Raw genomic sequence first — 21,000 nt, 5'->3', positions numbered from 1 at the left:
CTTGGCTCCTTTTCTGGATACACTGCAGTCCAAGCTCTGCTCACGACCCGAGTTCGATCCCAGCAGAAGCTGGGTTCAGGTAGCCGACTCAAGCCTTCCATCCTTCTGAGGTCAGTAAAAAGAGTACCCAGCTTGCTGGGGATAAAGTGTAGATGACTGGGGAAGGCAATGGCAAACCTGTTGATAATGAGTCTGCATAAGGAGTGAAGAAGCATGCTTAGATCTTAGATCTGGATCTGACAGCCAGTGACAGCTGAATCATGTGAGCTGGAGTCAGGTGGATAATGACTCAGCAATTTGTACATTGCTCCCATTGGCTGGCTGTTGTATATATCTAGATAAGTGTCATCGTTCTGTTCCCTTGAGGATTATTGGATGCATTGCGAAGCACTTTGTCGGTTTAACCAGTATCTGTAATTAACCAGTCACTGTAATTTGTATAATACACACTGCTTTGATACAAACTGGAGTGTGTGTGTGTCTACTTGTGGAATCTACTGGAGAAAGTCAGCAGTACACTCAGCTCAGCCACACCGAGAAAACCACCCCGTAAACAGTCTGCCGTGAAAACATCATGATGTGACATCACCCCAAGGGTCGGGGACAACTTGATGCTTGAACCTTTACTGAGATTACAGCCCTTTAAAGCAGTTGGCACCTTTTCAATACTTTTTATGGTCTGTGGTTGTCTTTTAGGTGTGAAATAAGGGGAAAGCTCTTTTTACGGGCTAAGCACTTACATGGATCCTACTTGTGTTGTTTTCTTGATGCAGCAGAAGACTACCGCTCTGACTGAATCTCTTTCAGAGCTCCCAACATTAAAATTGTGTCTTTCCTGTGTGGGTTCTCAGTTGCATCGAAGAGTGCTTCTGCAACAGCATCTCTTTCCACAGTCTGAGATTTCAAAAGGTTTCTCCCTATACGAGATCATATACGCTTTTGAAAATTGTCACACTTTCAGAATCTCTTTTCAACATTTTCTCCCCATGCGTGGGATCCTTGATTCATCTGAAGAGTGCCACTCTAAATGAATCTTTTCTCTCACTCTGAGCACTCAAAAGGTTTCTCCCCTCTGGATTCTCCAATGCAGTAGTCTGTTCTCGCTTCTTCTGGGGCCTGTCCCATCGCCTGCTCCCCTTACCCTCATCGAGCAGCATGGGAGAACAGCTGCCACTGCAGTAAAGGAGGTTGATGGGCCAAAATGCTCTTCAGCAATCTCAGTGTATGTGTATGTGGGGGGGGGGAGAGAGTGGTCTCATTCATGGGGGTGGTGTCTCTCCCTTAGGGCCATTTCCAAGTACAGGTGTGGAGAGCCATGGATGGACATGGAGGATTCGAAAAGTTATCCCTTGTGTGTGTTCTCTGATGCTCTTGAAGAGTTCCCCTCTCCCTGGACCTCTTTCCACACTTTGATCATTCAAAGGGTTTCTCCCCTGTGTGGTTTCTCTGATGTCTTTGAAGACTGTCACTCCACATGGATCTCTTTCCACACTCCAAGCATTCAAAAGGCTTCTCTCGTGTGTGAGTTCCCTGATGATACTGAAGATGGCCTTTTGTAGTGAATCTCTTTCCACACTCAGAGCATTCAAAAAGTTTCTCTCCTGTGTGGATTCTCCGTTGACATTGAAGAATGCCACTCCACAGGAATCTCTTTCTACACTTATTCAAAAGGATTCTCCCGTATGTGGGTCCTCTGATGTGTTTGAAGATGGCTACTCTGACTGAATCTCTTTCCACACTCTGAACATTCAAAAGGTTTCTCCCTTGTGTGGGTTCTCTGATGTTTTTGAGGATTGCCACTCAAACTACAGTATTTGCTGGTGTATAAGACTACTTTTTTGCCCTGAAAAACATGCCTCCTAGTGGGGGGGTTGTCTTATACGCCGGGTGCACTTCAGTTGGGATAGACATAGCTGCCCATAGTGGCCTTCCGATGCTCGCCCGGTGCCCATGTTGGGGGGTCGTCTTATACACCCAGTCGTCTTATACGCCGGCAAATACGGGTAAATCTCTTTCCACACTCTGAGCATTCAAAAGGCTTTCCCCGTGTTGGTTCTCTGATGTGTTTGAAGATGATAACTCATAATGAATCTCTATCCACACTCGGAACATTCAAAAGGCTTCTCCCCTGTGTGTGTTCTCTGATGCCTTTGAAGACTGCCATTGTTACTGAATCTCTTTCCACACACTGAGCATTCAAAAGGAATTTCTCCTGTGTGGGTTCTCTGATGCATTTGAAGACTGCCATTGTGACTGAATCTCTTTCCACACACTGAGCATTCAAAAGGCTTCTCTCCTGTGCGGGTTCTCTGGTGCTTTTGAAGATGGCCACTCTCACTGAATCTCTTTCCACACACTGAGCATACAAAAGGCTTCTCCCCGGTGTGGGTTCTCTGGTGCTTTTGAAGATGATCACTCATAATGAATCTCTTTCCACACACTGAGCATTCAAAAGGCTTCTCTCCTGTGTGGGTTCTCTGATGCCTTTGAAGATGGCCACTCTCACTGAATCTCTTTCCACACACTGAGCATTCAAAAGGCTTTTCTCCTGTGTGGATTCTCTGATGCTTTTGAAGACTGCCATTGTGACTGAATCTCTTTCCACACACTGAACATTCAAAAGGCTTCTCTGGTGCTTTTGAAGATGATCACTCGTAATGAATCTCTTTCCACACTCGGAAAATTCAAAAGGCTTCTCCCCTGTGTGTGTTCTCTGATGCCTTTGAAGACTGCCATTGTTACTGAATCTCTTTCCACACACTGAGCATTCAAAAGGCTTCTCCCCTGTGTGGGTTCTCCGATGCTGTTGAAGACTGCCACTCTGACTGAATCTCTTTCCACACTCCGAGCATTCAAAAGGCTTCTCTCCTGTGTGGATTCTCTGATGCTGTTGAAGACTGTCACTTTGACTGAATCTCTTTCCACACTCCGAGCATTCAAAAGGCTTCTCACCTGTGTGGGTTCTCTGATGCCTTTGAAGACTGCCACTCGTACTACATCTCTTACCACACTCCAAGCATTCAAAAGGCTTCTCCCCTGTGTGGGTTCTCTGATGTTCTTGAAGACTTCCACTCCGACTGAATCTCTTTCCACACTCTGAGCATTCAAAAGGCTTCTCACCTGTGTGGGTTTTCTGATGCGTTTGAAGATTGCCACTCCGACTGAATCTCTTTCCACACACTGAGCATTCAAAAGGCTTCTCTCCTGTGTGGATTCTCTTATGGTTTTTAAGATTGCCATTATGACTGAATCTCTTTCCACACTCTGAGCATTCAAAAGGCTTCTCTCCTGTGTGGGTTCTCTGATGCTCTTGAAGATGGCTACTCTGACTGAATCTCTTTCCACACACTGAACATTCAAAAGGTTTCTCCCCTGTGTGGGTTTTCTGATGCTGTTTAATATTACTATTGAGAATGAATTTATGTCTGGTCTCTGAGTATTCAGGTTCCCCCTGTCTCTTTATTCTTTGACACACAAGAAGCTGTGATCTATTTCTGAAATACTTTCTGCACTGAATGGATTGGCTTGCTTTTATTTTACTGTACTTCGGAAAATGTATATTCCACTGTCTTCCCTCACGCTTCTCAGCCATAAAGCCACTTTTCTTTGTCGTCACTCTGATGTGATTTCTGATATTTTTATTGAAGTCTTCATTTTTAACTTTATTCGGCATTTCCTGATGAAGTTTCTCACCCTCCTCATTCCTCTGATCATCCTCTGCTGGAATAAAGAGAGAGATCTTGTTAGCACTTGGGAAGGCTGGTAAGATCCAAAGGCATCTATGGGACTGCAGGAGGAAAGGACTGATGGGCCTTTGGCTTCTTCCAGCTGGACTGATCTTAGCCACCCCTCCGCCTTCCCCCAAGAATATCTGGTATTTAAGGACACCTCCCCCACCCATGAAGAACTTCAGCTGAACTCTTGCCCAGAAGGAGCTTCTGAGCCTCTAGATTAAGGCCTCCCTCCCTCCTTAACCACCGGCCTCTATGATTGTACCAAACCAAATGTTGCTCAGAAGGGAATCAGGAATCTCATACGGTTATTTCTGGCCTGTTCTTCTGACATAAGAGTGAAGGTCACTCACTCTGAACCAACTCATTTGGGAGGGAAATATGCTCTTGGGAGCCTCTATAATAGGGTTTCCAAACTTTTTCCCTCTGTCGTCCGGTTATTTTTACACTTCTCCTTCGTGGCCCATTATAATTTGGGGGTGGAGACTTTGAGGGTGGAGGAGGGAGACAGGAAATGATGTACAAACAAGCCTAAAACTATTGCAATGTTTTGTTTAGGAAAAGTAGGAGAATAGTGGGATTTTGCAATGCAATTTTTAAAATAAAACATCAAGAAAAAGCACATGGATCACACAGCAGAAAACTAAAAATATAAAATGCTCTCAACCTGGGAAAACATGAAATGGTGGGGGGGAAGGAGAGAGGGAGAAGAGAGAGAGAGAAAAAGAAAGAAAGAGAGAGAAAGAGGGGAAAAGAAAGTGAGAAAAAGAAAGGAAAACATGAAATGGCAGCCTGGGAAAACATGAAATGGCAGGGCATTTCAAGCTTCCCCCCCCCCCACCACCACCACTCATATTAGCAATGGCAAGGAAGGGAGGGAAGGAGGGAAAGAGACAAAGTAAAAGACTGACAGAGAGAGAGAGAGAGGAAGGGGAGTGGGAAATAAAGCAAACAGAAAACGAAAGACTGACAGACAGAAAGAAAAAGAAAGAACGAGGACAGAGTTGGAAACAGAGAAAAAAAGAAAGAAAGAGAAAGGAAATAGGATGGAAGGAAAAGGGAGGGATGGAGTGAAAGAAAGGAGGGATAAAAGGAAGAAAAATGGAGAAAAAGAAAAATGGAAAGAAACGGGATGGGAGCAACTCACCTTTTAAACTGCTAACTCCAGCAGCACAAGCAGGCCTGGGTCCCCTGACCTCAGCTGGCCAAGGGAAGTCAGGCCTAGTTCCCCCCCCCCACCTCCTCCTTTTTCCCTCCCAGGTCAGTTTCAGGCTGGTTAATGCGCCCCTCCTTCTTGTTTGGTGGGGAAAGCGAAGCTGAGCTCTCACTCAGCGTGGCGACAGACCGGCAGCAGGTTGAATGTACGTCCGAAAAGGCCACCACTGCTGCTCCCTCCCCCACACTTCCTGGATGGGAAGGAAGCGTACGGGAGGGAGCAGCGGCGGCCTTTTTGGATGTTTGTTTGACCTGTTCCCGCGCTGAGTGAGAGTTCAGTGCCGTTTTCCATGCAGGGGAGGAAGGTACGCGTTAACCAGCCTGAAATTGACCTGAGGGGGTAGAGAGGAGTCATGAGGGGGGCGCAATGCTTTGGGGAGGAGGCGCAGAGGGGGGATGGCAGACCACCGGTTGACCCGCGACCTGGCACTGAGGCCGGCGTGGCCGAGTGCCGGGTCCAGACCCTGCTGTTGGGAAACGCTGCTCTAGAAGAACCCTGAAATCTGTCTTCGAATGCAAGGCCGTTCTCTTTCTCCGCCAGTTTCTCTTATACTTTTGGCTTCATTTGCAGAAAGAGAGGGAGACAGAGAGAGAGAAAGCCATCAGTCTTACATGGGGAAGGAAAGAAATTAAAAACTAACAATTCTTCTGGAAGAATTGTTGTAAGCCGCCCTGTTGTATTGTTGTAAGAATTGTTGTAAGCCGCCCTGTTGTATTGTTGTAAGAATTGTTGTAAGCCGCCCTGAGCCACTCGGTGGGAAGGGCGGGATATAAATCCCAGATAAATAAATAAATAAATAAAGGTCAGCACCACAGTCCAGATCAAAGCCCGGAATCTGAACCAGTATATGCAGAATGGCATAGAATTGTGAGGAACTCCAAAGGGATCTGTTGAGGCTGGGTGAGTGGGCGTCAACGTGGCAGATGCGGTTCAATGTGGCCAAGTGCAAAGTAATGCACATTGGGGCTAAGAATCCCAGCTACAAATACAAGTTGATGTGGTGTGAACTGGCAGAGACTGATCAAGAGAGAGATCTTGGGGTCATGATAGATAACTCACTGAAAGTGTCAAGACAGTGTGCGTTTGCAATAAAAAAGGCCAATGCCATGCTGGGAATTATTAGGAAGGGAATTGAAAACAAATCAGCCAGTATCATAATGCCCCTGTATAAATCGATGGTGCGGTCTCATTTGGAGTACTGTGTGCAGTTCTGGTCGCCGCACCTCAAAAAGGATATTATAGCTTTAGAGAAGGTGCAGAGAAGGGCAACTAGAATGATTAAAGGGCTGGAGCACTTTCCCTATGAAGAAAGGTTGAAACGCTTGGGACTCTTTAGCTTGGAGAAACGTCGACTGCGGGGTGACATGATAGAGGTTTACAAGATAATGCATGGGATGGAGAAAGTAGAGAAAGAAGTACTTTTCTCCCTTTCTCACAATACAAGAACTCGTGGGCATTCGATGAAATTGCTGAGCAGACAGGTTAAAACGGATAAAAGGAAGTACTTCTTCACCTAAAGGGTGATTAACATGTGGAATTCACTGCCACAGGAGGTGGTGGCGGCCACAAGTATAGCCACCTTCAAGATGGGTTTAGATAAAAATATGGAGCACAGGTCCATCAGTGGCTATTAGCCACAGTGTATGTGTGTATATAACATTTTTTGCCACTGTGTGACACAGAGTGTTGGACTTGATGGGCCGCTGGCCTGATCCAACATGGCTTCTCTTATGTTCTTATGAGCCTCCCTGCAATTAACATCATCATTTCTTCCAAGGCCAGATCCCAGACTCGCTGCCTGGCGCCCTCCCCCACAGTGTCCCCCCGTGGCTCTCTGCTCCCCCCCACAGCTCCGTGCCCCCCCTCCTTGCCGAGACTCCTCCTCTTCCCTCCTTTCCCCACCCTATGCCTATTTCAATGCCGGAACTGGCTCTAGCGCCACGTTCGAGCTACCTAAAGCCCTCCCTCGGCCGATAACTTGATCAGCAGGTAAATCCGCACCATGGGGCCGCGCTCGCAATCTGTCAGGACCAGGTTTTTTATTCTTGAAAAGGTCACTTTTTTAACAGTTGAGTTTCTTGGCCTTTTCTCAGTGATCTGTTTGGATCTGTTGTTGTTGTTTGGATCTGTCTACCGCTTCTCTTGTTTTGAGAGTTGTGTTGTTTGGGGCAGGGCTGGAGAGCTGGCATCTGTAGATTGTGTGTTCTGTGGCAGGGAAGCTGGCACCTGGGTGAGAGACCAGAACCAGCATGCTTGTTGTGCTTGGCCAGCTCTCCCCGTGTTGTTTGGGGCAGGGCTGGAGAGCTGGCATCTGGGTTTGCTGCAGCCAGGTCTGCAGAGCAGACCTTGAGCAGATTGTGTTTTGTGTGGCAGTGACGTTGGCAACTGGGTTTATATTGGTTCCAGGCCAGCAGGGTTCATAGAGTAGATAGATGGATGTGCATTTGGGTCCTATAGAGATTCTCTGGTGTGAAGTTAGGTTTGGCTTTGGGTGCTCCAGGAATTGGACCCCCTGGCCCAATCTTTTTGGGACTTGGGGTTTTGTAGGGGAGAGTCCCCTGCGGATCCCCTGCAGTTTTGAGGACTCTCCCTCAAACCCCCTGCCCACGAGTAGCCTCTAATTATGCCCTATGTTGCCATTGATTTCAAAGACCAATAGGGTATAATGGTGGGATAGGGGCACCCTTCTTTGGGTGCCCCTGGAATGGGACCCCCTGGCCCAATCTTTTTGGGACTTGGGGAGTTTGTAGGGGAGAGTTCCGTGCAGGTCCCATGCCAATTTGGGGGATCTCCCTCAAACCCCCTCCCCTCGAGGCAGCTTCCCCTATTTTGCCACTGATTTCAATGGCCATAGGGTATACCATGTATAAGGCTATTCAGAGTACCAGTATTTGGAAATATACGGTATTCCGAATTTTCTGGCCCCATATATTTCCGAATCCGATTTTTTTTTTTTATACACCCCTAGTCAGTATCATCCACTCAGTCCAGCACTGGCTCTCCAGGGTCCTAGGCAGAGTCTTTCATTTCACCTCCTACCTGATCCTTTTCATTGGAGATGTTGGGGAGTGAACCTGGGACCTTTTGCATGCCAAAGAGATGCTCTGCCAGGGAGCTGCAGCCCCGCTCGAAGCAGTGGGAAGGGTGTCAAAATGACACGTTGCTATTCAATATTTGGATTCATTCCACCTCACAATGGCAGCAAGTTGCACCTTTGGCACCTAGGAAAGATCCTTACCCAGAGAGGCCACGTTCCCATAGTTCTCCAGCATGACTTCCCTGTACAGAGCTCTTTGTCCCGGATCCAGCAGGGCCCACTCTGCCTCCGTGAAAGAGACAGACACTTGCTCCAAGGAAAAGGGACCCTGAAAGAAAAAGAAGATTCCCTCCTCTTCAGAGATCTCACCCTGGAAGGGAGTCGTCTGGGAAGGTACAGAAAATAAGGCTTGGGATGGGTGAATGCAACAGCATTCAAAGGATCTCTCTCACGGACCCCTTGTAGAAACTGAAGGAGCAAAAGCTCCCCTGAGAAAGGAGGAGGGACCCAGGCTGTGCTCCCCCCTGCTCATCTCTCCTACCTGGATTGGAGGTGCAGCGACTGTTCCCACACATTGGAAAAGACAACGGCTCAACAGCATCTCTTCACTGCCTGTTCCTGAGACAAAGGAGGGAGGGAGGGTGTTTGCTTGTTTGTTTCCTGGTTCACACACACTATTCTCAGGGTTGTGAAACCTTCTGCTATGTACACTCAATTCGTTTTTAAAATACTTTATACTACATTCTGAGAGAGGCAGAAGAGAAGCACCAGGGACCTCTCAGCCTTAGGAATTATAAATACTGCCAATGTATTCAGACTTCCGTCAGAGTTGTGTTTGCTCTACAAGGAGGGAAATGAGGAGTGGAAATGCAATAGCATGAGATAGCACCATCCTCTTGGATCAGACATGACTAGAACAATTCTGGGGACTGGAGGGTCATAGGAATGAGCTTTCAGAGTGTCTCTGGAGCATGCTGAATTGAATATGTTTTATTTATTGTTACTGTAACGTTTTGATGTTGTAAGCAGCCTGAGCCTGCCTTGCGGGACAGGGCGGGGTATAAATCACAAATTAAATTTAAATTAAATTAAACCAGGTTTTCAGCCTGACACAACCTCAACATGACATCACATCTGTCCCATGCCCCACCCCAAGACCCTCTCCAGTGCCTGAAAGTGCTGGGCCAGAGCCTGCCATCCCTACTCCACCCCCTGCGACCCCCAGATGACCCTCCAAGCACAGGCAAAGCAGGAAAATGTCCCCAGGATTATTGTCCCCCAGGGAGTGCTTTCAGAGCTCTGCTCCCCCAGAAGGTGGAGGTTCCCTTTCGAGGTTTGCCTGCCTTCCCCTCCCCAGGGAATCTGAGACCTTTTAAGGAAGGTGAGAGATGAATTTTTAAAGTTATGGGATAAATGGTCCTCCAGGAGTTTGTCTGATCTTTTAGAGACATCACAGTGTGTGGCTATTGAGTGCCACCAGTTAACTCTGCGTTGCCTAAAGAAATATGCATTTCCCCCCCACTGACCTGACCTCTCTACCCATCACATTCACATGCTCCCCAGGTACAAGGAGTCCTTACCACAGGAGAGGGCATCTTGGGCACGCTGCACCTCCTGCCCCCTCTGCCCCTGCTCCAAGGAAGCTCCTTCTGCCTCAGAGATTGCAGCTTCCATCTCCAAAGGTGGTCCCCACATCGAAAACAGCAGCAAGGAAGAGGGATAAGAGAAGGAATGGAAAAGATATCAAGGAATGGATTCTGCCCCACTCCCAGACTCTGCACCCTCTTATCAGCAGTTCTGATGAGTTATCTGCAGGGGTCAGAAATTCTCTAGCAGAAGAGGCTCTACACAAATATCTGGCAAGGAAACTTTAAGATAAGGTGAGATATTGTTGCTTCAATTAGACACACCTGTAGGGAATCCCTCCTCACCTGTTCTGCCTGCCTCTTCTCCTCTGCCTGACTCAGGAGGAAACCTTCGGCCAGGGCCACCGCCTGGGAACTGGTCTCCGGCCCACATCCTCTGACCCAGCCCTGCATTTCCTGGGGCAGGAGAGTCAGGAACTGCTCCAGGATCACCAGGTCCAGGATCTGCTTCCTGGTGTGCCTCTCTGGCTTCAGCCACTGGCTGCAAAGTCCATGGAGCTGGCTGCAAACCTCTCGGGGCCCATCGGCCTCATGGTAGCGGAACTGCTGGAAACATACTTCTGAGGTCAGGGTGTTCTTAGCCAGGACCTCTGGCACAGCCCTTTCCCAGAATTCAACACCACTCCCAACTGGGTTAGGATGTAGACTCTTGCTTGCTCTCTTATCAGTTCCAGGTCCTTCTGAGTCCTGCTCTTCCATCTCCTTCGCCTTCTCTTGGGCCACCTCTGTCTTTGAGAAGTTGTCTTTATTCTGAAGCTTCTCCTTGGGGGGACAGAGAGAGACAAATAGGAGTGTGTGAGAAGGAAGATACGTATATACACACACAAACACGCAGACACGTACATGCACCTATAAATACAACCTCCACTCCAAAAAAGAAGCAGGGACTGTACCACAAGTCCTTCATCCTTGAGAATTGTCGCAGTTTTCTCCCTGCCCCGTATTCCTGCTCACCCTGAAAGGACCATTTTTCAGAGTCCAGACGATTTGGAATGAAGCCTATGCCAAGATCTTGGACACCTTTGCATGGCTACTAGTTATCTCAGTGGTGCCCTGCTGGAGATGAAAGTTGGGGGGGGGGGAGAATCAGCTAAAACACCTGTCATTGCAACAAGCCAATTAGCATGAATGACTTAATGCATTGGATCGCATCTGGGATTCCTTTCTGTGCCTCCTGACTCCCTCCAAAAGAAGGCTTCTTATTCTTTTTGGCATCTCCCTTAACAAGATCTGAACCCTCCCCTCCTGGGACTGTGCTCTGGTGTTTCTCCCTGCTGTGCTGCCTGGGGGTTTGTACCTCTCTCGCCTGGCAAAAAGATGCCATTCCACCCACCGTAACCAAGGTGCAGGAGGGAGGATCTGGCATTGTGTTACGGCTGCCTCTGCCAAGTGAGCCATGGAGGGATGGGCAGGAGTGATGCGTTTGGGGCAGGTGTGTTCTCTCCCTGTGTGCCCACTTTGCAATCACTGCTGCAGATGGGGACTCGAACCCGCATCTGTGGATCTCCTTGGTGTGTATTCATGACACAATCCTCACAGTGATGGAATTTTGTACAGCATTTGTTCCTCCTAGCCTTGTACATCTTGGGGGTGTGGCCACATCTGCATGCTCCACCCCTGTCTGCCTGTCAGGGGACCCATCTAATACTCTGATTGGTGGGCGTGGGTGGTGTCTCTATGAGCACCCATGGGGTTGCTAGGCGCTCTCCACCTTAGCAACAGAGGTATCTAAAATGTTCCTCTCCTCTGCTTGGCAGGCCTTGGACCCCTGCTAGCTGCCCGAGCCCTACAGTGGGCCCGTGTCAGAGGCTTAGGATGGGGATGCAGCCAATTCCAGTGCAGGCTGGACTTCCCTTCTCCCAGCCCACACCCCTTCCTTAATTCACCCCACTCCCCAAAAGGCCTGCTTGGGTTGTTGGTTTGCAGAATGAAAAGGTCCAGCAAGATAATGTCAGTTTCATGTACTGAACTTTCCTTACATTGAAAGACACTGATTATTTTTGCTCCCCAACAAACTCCGCTTACATAGCTGAACAAAACTGGTGCCTCTCAGAGTTACCAACCTCTAGGTGGCTGAAGCAAAAAACAATCAACTACCCTGAAGAAATAACCAACAAATTTTACTACAGTGCGAAAGAAATTCCTGAGAAAGGTTCCCACTTTGCAGTGATATCGACATATGAAACTGAGCAGTCTGTTTGCAGGCTCTTGATTCAAGAAATGCAGGATCAGCCCAAGCACTTTCCCCCTGCTCTGGGGAGAGGCCGAGAAGACGCTTGCCCTTCAAGAGGCATTTAGGGCACTTCATATTGTGGACTGTGCAATGGATCTATGCATGAAAGAGAAGGGGGCTCATTTATTGTTGACTGAACATAAGAAATAATATTTGGGTCTGTAGTAAAATGTGCTAGTTATGTATTCACAATAATTGATTATGGGGGCTTTAGCTCTTTCCCTGAATCCCTTGGTTTGTAACGGCCAGGTGGGGCCTGAAGTTCTCCCAGAATTAGAACTCACCTCCAAGGGACAGAGATCAGTTCCCTGGAAGAAAATGGCTGCACGGGAGGGAGGTGGCCAACCTCGGAAAGCCATGGCTTGGCCTGATCCCCACCTGCCTCCCTAGCAGCTTATCCCTCCCCACCTCTCTGTGACTTACTTTTAAGTAAACCTCCGGGGGGGGGGAATCTGGCTGCAAGTTTCCCCCTCCTGCTACTGCTGCTTCTCTGCACCCCTCCCCACTCTCTTTCCCAGTTCAGAAGCAAACCCCTTCCTTCCCACATCCATGAGCTCACGCAAAGAGGGAAAGAACCCCAATCTTTTCCAACCCCCCCCCTCCCCAGTTTGGCTTCTCTAGCAAATGGCTCTGTGGCATTAACCCTTTCGGTGCTGCAGAGGAGTGCAAAATGTGTCCTCCCTTCGTCTCCAGCAGAGGCCAGTCTCCATCTTCCATGCTGCTCAATGGGGCTTCTTGGGAGTGACTTTGCACGGGGTTGTATGCCCAGAGCATCCAGCGCTGTTCAGGCTTCTCGGGAAAAGGAGGCTGAAGCTGAATCCCTCCCCACAGAAGATGTCGGTTGAGTGTCAGGGAGGGGGGGGGAGGTGGCTTCATAGGCTCGCTTTTAAGCAGACGAGGAAGACTTTTTTCTGTCGCCCCCTGGACCTCGTGCGGCTAGAAAGCGCCCCTCTGGGAGTTTTGACAATATTTCTGGAGGGAAAGGGCACAGCCCGGCTCCAGCCCCACCCCCCTGCCCCCCTTCAAGGGCTTGCTGCGTCCTGGGGAGAAGCGCTGGCTTTACAGCCCCAGAGACAGAAGCAGAAAGAGGGAACAGTCCCTGCCTCAGGCTGCACAGGAAGCTCTCCTCCCTGCCTCTGCACCATCCCCTGCCGCGCTGCATCATTACAGAGCGTTGGTGGGAGAGGGCAGCCAGGCTGAAGGGAAGCCCGGAAGCCTCTGTCATGTCTCTGCAGCTCGGAAAGGACTAAAGCGGCAGAGCTGTTTGCTACAGAGGTCGAGCAAGGAGTGGGAGGGACAACTCTGTGGTCTTCTTCCCCTCCCAGTCCCCCCCCTCCAGAAATCTCCCACCAACTTAGCACAGCCCTGCCTTGGCATGCATGAGCCCCGCCTCCCCCCCCCCCCCATGGCTTACTTCTAAGTAAATGTTTCCAGGCTCCAGCTGCACTGCTGTTCTCTGCTTCAGCTTCTCTGCAGCCCTTCCTGTTCTCTGGCCCAAGTTCAGAAGCAAACTCCTTTCTCTGCGCATGCGTACACAGCCAAGGAAGGCCAGCAAGAGCCCCTCCTCTTCTCCGCCCCCCCTTGCATTTTTTGCTGGGCCTCTCTAGCCAATGAGTTTCTGGCATTAACCCTTTCGGTGCCGCAGAGGAACGCAACCTGTGCCTTCCTGTCCTCTGTAGGAGGAGCCAGGCTGCCATCTGCAGTGCTGCTCCATGGGGCTGCTTGGGAGAAACTCTGCACGGGGCTGCATGCCCGGAGGATCCCGGGAAAGGAGGCTGGAGCAGAATCCCAGCAGCTGCTTAGAATAAGGACCGCAGAAGAACTGGGGTGGGGGAGAAGAGGCGCAGCAGGCTTGCTTTTAAATGGAAGAGGAAGAGTTTTTCTGTCAGCCTCCCCCCCACTGCAGCTCAGATGGGGGGGGGCTGGGAAGGCGGGGTTTGGGGACAGAATGGGCTCATTCAATAGGGCTCTGATGCCACCCCCGAGTCCCCCCTCCGAAACCGCCCTTTCCTTTCCTGCAGTCTGGAGATGCGCTCTTGTTAGGGCAGGTCTCCAGGCCCTCCCTGGAGGTTGGCAATCCCATCCCAATCGAGGTAAAAAAACCCAGTGGTAGCCCCCCCCAAATCCTACCCCCCCCCCCGCTGCCCCCTGCCTCCCGGGACTCCAGCCGGGCTCTGGAAGAAGCGCAACCCCAGCAGGACCCACAAGCAAGCTGCAAGGAAGCGCCAGCAAAGGGAGGGGGACCGCAACCGCCCCCTCCCCCAAAGTAGACTGGGCTTTCTGAATCTCTTTTTAACATTTTCTCCCCACGCGCGGTATCATTGATTCAGCTAAAGAACGCCACTCTAAATGAACCATCTCTCTCACTCTGAGCACTCAGAAGGTTTCTCCTGTTTGGATTCTCCAATGCAGAAGTCTGTCCTCGCTTCTTCTGGGGCCTGTCCCATCGCCTGCTCCCCTTACCCTCATCGGGCAGCATGGGAGAACAGCTGCCCCTGCAGTAAAGGAGGTTGATGGGCCAACAGCTCTTCAGCAAGTTCAGTGTATGTGTGTGTGGGGGGGAGAGAGAGAGTGCTCTCATTCATGGGGATGGTGTCCCTCCCTTAGGGCCATTTCCAAGTCCAGGTGTGGAGAGCCATGGATGGACATCGAGGATTCAAAAAGTTATCCCTTGTGTGTGTTCTCTGATGTTCTTTGAAGAGTCCCCCTCTCTCTGGATCTCTTTCCACACTTTGATCATTGAAAAGGCTTCTCCCCTGTGTGGTTTCTCTGATGCCTTTGAAGACTGTCACTCCACATGAATCTCTTTCCAAACTCCAAGCATTCAAAAGGCTTCTCCCCTGCATGGGTTCTATAATGATATTGAGGACTGCAACACATACGAAATCTCTTTCCACACTCCAAGCATTCAAAAGGCTTCTCCCCTGTGTGGTTTATCTGATGGTATTGAAGACTGCAACTCAATCTCTTTCCACACACTGAGCATTCAAAAGGCTTCTCTCGTGTGTGAGTTCTCTGATGATACTGAAGATGGCCTTTTGTAGCGAATCTCTTTCCACACTCTGAGCATTCAAAAGGCTTCTCCCCTGTGTGAGTTCTCTGATGATATTGAAGACTGCCGCTGTGACTGAATCTTTTCCCACACACTGAGCATTCAAAAGGCTTCTCTCCTGTGTTGATTCTCTGCTGCTTCTGAAGACTTCCACTCCACATGAATCTATTTCCACACTCTGAGCATTCAAAACCCTTCTCCCCTGTGTGGGTCTTCTGATGACGTTGAAGACTGCCACTGATACAAAATCTCTGTCCACACTTAGAAAATTCAAAAGATTTATCCCCTTTGTGGGTTCTCTGGTGCTCTTGAAGACGATCACTCGTAATGAATCTCTTTCCATACTCTGAGAATTCAAATGGCTTCTCCCCAGTGTGGGTTCTCTGATTCGTTTGAAGATGTCCACTCATACTAAATCTCTTTCCACACAGCAAGCATTCAAAAGGTTTCTCTCCTGTGTAGGTTCTCTGATGCGTTTGAAGACTGCCACTCTGACTGAATCTCTTCCCACACTCCGAGCATTCAAAAGGCTTCTCACCTGTGTGGGTTCTCTGATGCTTTTGAAGACTGCCACTCTGACTGAATCTCTTCCCACACTCTGAGCATTCAAAAGGCCTCTCCCCTGTGTGGGTTCTTTGATGCGTTTGAAGACTGCCACTTTCACTGCATCTCTTTCCACACACTGTACATTCAAAAGGCTTCTCCCTGTGTGGGTTCTCTGATGCTGTTGCAGATTGCCACTCAGACTGAATCTCTTTCCACACTCTGAGCATTCAAAGGGTTTATCCCCTGTGTGAGTTCTCTGATGTGTTTGAAGATGTCCACTCATACTAAATCTCTTTCCACACATCAAGCATTCAAAAGGCTTCTCCCCTGTGTGGGTTCTTTGATGCGATTGAAGACTGCCACTCTCATTGAATCTCTTTCCACACACTGAGCATTCAAAAGGCTTCTCTCCTGTGTAGATTCTCTAATGCTTTTGAAGACTGTCACTCCACATGAATCTCTTTCCACATTCTGAGCATTCAAAAGGCCTCTCCCCTGTGTGGATCTTATGATGACGTTGAAGACTGCCACTCCATATTAATCGCTTTCCACACTCTGAGAATTTATAAGGTTTCTCCCCTGTGTGGGTTCTCTGATGCATTTGAAGACTGCCACTCTCACTGATTCTCTTTCCGCACACTGAGCATTCAAAAAGCTTCTCTTCTGTGTGGATTCTCTGATGCTTTTGAAGACTGTCACACCACATGAATCTCTTTCCAAACTCTGAGCATTCAAAACCCTTCTCCCCTGTGTGGGTTCTCTGATGCTGTTGAAGGTTGCCATTCTGACTGAATCTCTTTCCACACTCTGAGCATTCAAAAGGCTTCTCCCCTGTGTGATTCTCTGATGATATTAAAGACTGCCGCTGTGACTGAATCTTTTCCCACACACTGAGCATTCAAAAGGCTTCTCTCCTGTGTTCTCTGCTGCTTCTGAAGACTTCACATGAATCTATTTCCACACTCTGAGCATTCAAAACCCTTCTCCCCTGTGTGGGTCTTCTGATGACGAAGACTGCCACTCATACAAAATCTCTGTCCACACTTAGAAAATTCAAAAGATTTCTCCCCTTTGTGGGTTCTCTGGTGCTCTTGAAGACGCTCACTCGTAATGAATCTCTTTCCACACTCTGAGAATTCAAAAGATTTCTCCCCTTTGTGGGTTCTCTGGTGCTCTTGAAGACGCTCACTCATACTAAATCTCTTTCCACATACCAAGCATTCAGAAGGCTTCTCTCCTGTGTGGGTTCTCTAATGATGTGTTTGAAGACTGGCACTCTGACTGAATCTCTTTCCACATACTGAGTGTTCAAAAGGCTTCTCCCCTGTGTGGATTCTTTGATGCTTTTGAAGACTGCCACTCTCAGTGCATCTTTCCACACAATGTACATTCAAAAGGCTTATCCCCTGTGTGGGTTCTCTGATGCTGTTGAAGATTGCCACTCTAACTGAATCTCTTTCCACACTCTGAGCAATCAAAAGGCTTCTCCCCTGTGTGGGTTCTTTGATGATTTTGGAGACTGCCACTCTCAGTGCATCTTTCCACACAATGTACATTCAGAAGTCTTCTCCCCTGTGTGGGTTCTTTGATGCGATTGAAGACTGTCACTCCACATGAATCTCTTTCCATATTCTGAGTATTCAAAAGGCTTCTCCCCTGTGTGGGTCTTCTGATGACGTTGAAGACTGCCACTCCATATTAATCTCTTTCCACACTGTGAGAATTTATAAAGCTTCTCCCCTGTGTCGGTTCTCTGATGCGTTTGAAGACTGTCACTCTCACTGAATCTCTTTCCGCACACTGGGCATTCAAAAGGCTTCTCTCCTTTGTGGATTCTCTGATGCTTTTGAAGACTGTCACTCTCACTCCAGCTCTCAGCCATCCTACAGCACTGCAGAAATATCTGAAACATGTTTTTAAAAATTGTGGGGGGAGGTGGGCACATGCAGGTTGCCTCGCCCATGGTCCCAGATAGCCCGGCCCTGGCTGCACATTGAGGGGGAAAGGGGAATCAAACCCAGTTCTCCGAGTGCTCTCTTCTTGGCGTCTCTAGATAAAGCTTTTCTTCCTTGTCATGCCAGGGATTTGAGGGCAGGAGCTTTCTCCTTCCAGGCACTTCCATGCCTTCTAGCACCTCCTAGAAGTGCTTGAATCTTGCCCCACAGCAACCTCCATTTCAGCAGTACGACTTGATGTTCCTGTCTTCTTTCCTGCCTTTTCCATACTGACTCTCCAAAATAATAACCTCGCTTCCTGAACCAGAGAGTGCGTTGTTCATAGGTTCAGTTGTGGACAGAGGCCTCGATCCCCTTAAACTGCCATGCTGTCAAGAAACCCAAGCCGGGCCAGAGGTTCACAACAAAGCAGATCTCAGCAAAATAGAGAAGGTTTATTAAATCCTTAAAAAACAATCTTGATATGAGGCAAAACAATCTCCGTAGCCTAGCAGCATAAAAGAGGAAATCTAACTTTTCTATCTAATACATTGGCACATGGTGTTAGATGGCATAATCTTAAAAGTCTCAGCCTCAGAGTGAAGACCGAAGCGTTTCCTAGGTAGCTCTTCATTGCAATGTGACCTTAGCATAGTTCAGGCCTCACTCCAGCAAAATCATGAAGCTAACATTGCTTCTCTCTGGTCTCTAGATCTATGCTATCAGCCCATAAGACAGAATGGACTGCATTATGTCCTATAAGCCCATAGGACAGAATGGAGTCCATTCCATCCTATGGGCCCATGGGATACAAGTGAGTCCATTCTGTCATATGGGCTGATAAGATAGACTAGAGTCCATTGTGTCCTATGGATCCATAGGACATAATAGAGTCCACTCCATCACATGAGCCAACTGTAGCCTAATTTGAAAAGCAAGAGTGAAGAGTATTTGCAGTTGGCAAAGGGGCTTGATTCATTTTATAGTATCCATCTGTTTATCTGCTGCTGTTGAACTGGCCCCTCCTTGCTGCAAATAAAGATTCCTTTTGTGTCAGGAGATGAGAAGTCGGTGCTGCTGTTTGCCTCATAGACATCTCTCTCATAGACAGAATGGAGTCGATTTCATCCTATGGGCCCAGGGGATGCAAGGATAGACTAGAGTCCATTGTGTCCTACGGACCCACAGGACAGAATAGAGTCCACTCCATCATAGGAGCCAACTGTAGCCTAATTTGAAAAGCAAGAGTGAAGAGTATTTGCAGTTGGAAAAGGGGCTTCATGCATTTTATAGTATCAGTCTGTCTGCTGCTGTTGAACTGGGCCCTCCCTGCTGCGAATAAAGATTCCTTTTGTGTCAGGTGATGAGAAGTCGGTGCTGCTATTTGTCTCATAAACATCTCTCTCACAGTTTTCGGTTTGGTTCACAGATGATTGCTGTGGACGGTCAAACCTTCTCCCTCATGGAGTATGTAGCTTTTCACCGGCTCCTGCAACCCCCCACTCCTTGGCACTGTTTGTTTGGGGGAGGGGGGAACGGACTGCCCTGAGCTTCTTGCAATGGGCCCTGAGGAGAAGCTATAGTGATCAGGAAGCCCCCAGGAGAACCTGTCAGCAGGGAACTGTCTCCCTCAAGAGATCCGTGGCCCCCTGGTTGGGCTCTCACCTGACGGGGCTGGCAGTGGGCGAGAGGGAGAGCATCAGCCAATGGCATGCCAGAGACAGAGTGCGAGCCAATCTCGCATAGTCCATGTCCAACCAATGAAAATCCACAGATTTGCTACTGTGGTAGCGCTAAACGATGCACAGGATGAAGAGAGTTGACAAAGAGAACTTTCTCCCTCTCTCCAATGACTAGATGTTGAAAGCATCCAAGGAAGCTGACAGCAATAGATTCAGGAGGGGCAAGAGGAAATAGTGCTCTACACAGGGAGTGACTGAAGGCAAAATTTGCTGCCAGAGAATGTAGCGATGGCCACAGGCATAAACAACTTTCAAAGGGGGTGACATGGATTCCTGAAGGAAAGGTCTCATAATGATCACCACACAGCGTGATTAAAGGGAATTTCCATGTTCAGACACAGTCAACCTTTGACTCCTGGGAGGCCGTATCAAGGGAAGACCCCAGAAGGAGTCACTCAACAGTGAGATGACTGCTGGGGATGGTCAACCCTTCTCCCTCGTGGAGTATGTAGGTTTTGACCGACTACTGCAACCCCCACGCCCCCGGCTCCTTGGCACTCCATCCCCTCACAAAGAAACCCTAAACTGACCCTCCACACACCATTCAATGGGGGAAATGGTCAAGGCCCTCCGCTGTAGTTCAAGGGACCTTACAATAACAAACCAATAAAATGAATTTTAACACGAATAAATGTAAAGTTCTGCATTTCAGTAGGAAAAATCCCATGCATAGTTATAGCATGGGGGGGACTTGTCTTAGCAGTAGCATGTGCGAAAAGGATCTCGGGGTCTTAGTGGATCATACGCTGAACATGAGTCAACAATGTGATGCGGTGGCTAAAAAGGCAAATGCAATTTTGGACTGTATCAACAGAAATATAGTGTCCAGATCAATTGACTTTACTTTGCTCTGGGAAGACCTCACCTGGAGTACTGTGTTCAGTTTTGGGCACCACATTTTAAGAAGGATATAGACAAGCTGGAATGGGTCCAGGGGAGGGCGACGAAGATGGTGAGAGGTCTGGAGATCAAGTCCTATGAAGAAAGGCTGAAAGAGCTGGGGATGTTAAGCCTGGAGAGGAGGCAGCTGAGAGGTGATATGATCACCATCTTCAAGTACTAGAAGGGCTGTCATATGGAGGATGGTAAAGAATTGTTTTATTTGGCCCCAGAACGGAGGACCAGAACCAATGGGTTGAAATTAAATCAAAAGAGTTTCTGGCTCAACATTAGGAAGAACTTCCTGACCGTTAGAGCAATTCCTCAGTGGAAGAGGCTTCTTCGGGAGATGGTGGGCTCTCCTTCCTTGGAGGTTTTTAAACAGAGGCTAGGTGGCCGGGAGGTCCCTTCCAACTCTATGATTCTATGAACAAACATCTTCCGTTGGAACCCAAAGCATAAGGTTTCTTATGTAGAGTCAAGACTTTTAAAGCAGTTGGGCTGATAGCATAGATCTAGAGACCAGAGAGACGCAATGTTAGCAGTTGGCAGTTGGCACCTTTTCTGGATACACTGCAGTCCAAGCTCTGCTCACGACCCGAGTTCAATCCCAGCAGAAGCTGGGTTCAGGTGGCCGACTCAAGCCTTCCATCCTTCTGAGGTCAGTACAATGAGTACCCAGCTTGCTGGGGATAAAGTGTAGACGACTGGGGAAGACAATGGCAAACCACCCCGTAAAACGTCTGTAAAGAAAACATCATGATCTGACATCATCCAAAGGGTTGGTAACAACTTGATGCTTGAACCTTTACTTATATTGCAGCCCTTTAAGGCAGCTTTGCTGCCATTGAAGACTGCTACTCCACGTGAATCTCTATCCACATGCTTGAGCATTCATAAGGCTTCTCCCTTGTGTGGATTCTCTTATGCCACTGAAGACGGCCACTCCATATGAATCTCTTCCACACTCTGAACATTCAAAAG

The 21,000-nt window shown here is 48.6% G+C and overlaps 2 protein-coding genes across 2 annotated transcripts in view; one reads left to right on the top strand and one right to left on the bottom strand.

Moving 5' to 3' along the window:
* The window catches only part of LOC132572129 (zinc finger protein OZF-like), a 1,123,325-nt gene that overhangs the window by 537,366 nt on the left and 564,959 nt on the right, over nt 1–21,000 (top strand). The window lies entirely within an intron of this gene.
* Nucleotides 2,094–3,673, bottom strand: LOC132570924 (zinc finger protein OZF-like). Its single transcript, XM_060237559.1, has 2 exons — nt 2,674–3,673; nt 2,094–2,608 (listed from the first exon to the last, which is right to left on the bottom strand). The coding sequence occupies exons 1-2, from the start codon at nt 3,671–3,673 to the stop codon at nt 2,094–2,096; spliced, it is 1,515 nt and encodes a 504-aa protein (XP_060093542.1).

This window comes from Heteronotia binoei, chromosome 5 (genome assembly GCF_032191835.1).
Source record: "Heteronotia binoei isolate CCM8104 ecotype False Entrance Well chromosome 5, APGP_CSIRO_Hbin_v1, whole genome shotgun sequence".
NCBI classification, from domain to species: Eukaryota; Metazoa; Chordata; class Lepidosauria; order Squamata; family Gekkonidae; genus Heteronotia; species Heteronotia binoei.
Note: the sequence above shows the minus strand (reverse complement) of the source record. Positions and strands in the feature narration are given on the sequence as shown.

Coding starts and splice junctions, on each gene's coding strand:
- LOC132570924 (XM_060237559.1), bottom strand. CDS start 3,673: ATGCCGAATAAAGTTAAAAATGAAGACTTCAATAAAAATATCAGAAAT. Junction 2,609..2,673: donor GCCTTTTGAATTTTCCGAGT/GTGGAAAGAGAT, acceptor TTGAATGTTCAG/TGTGTGGAAAGAGATTCAGT.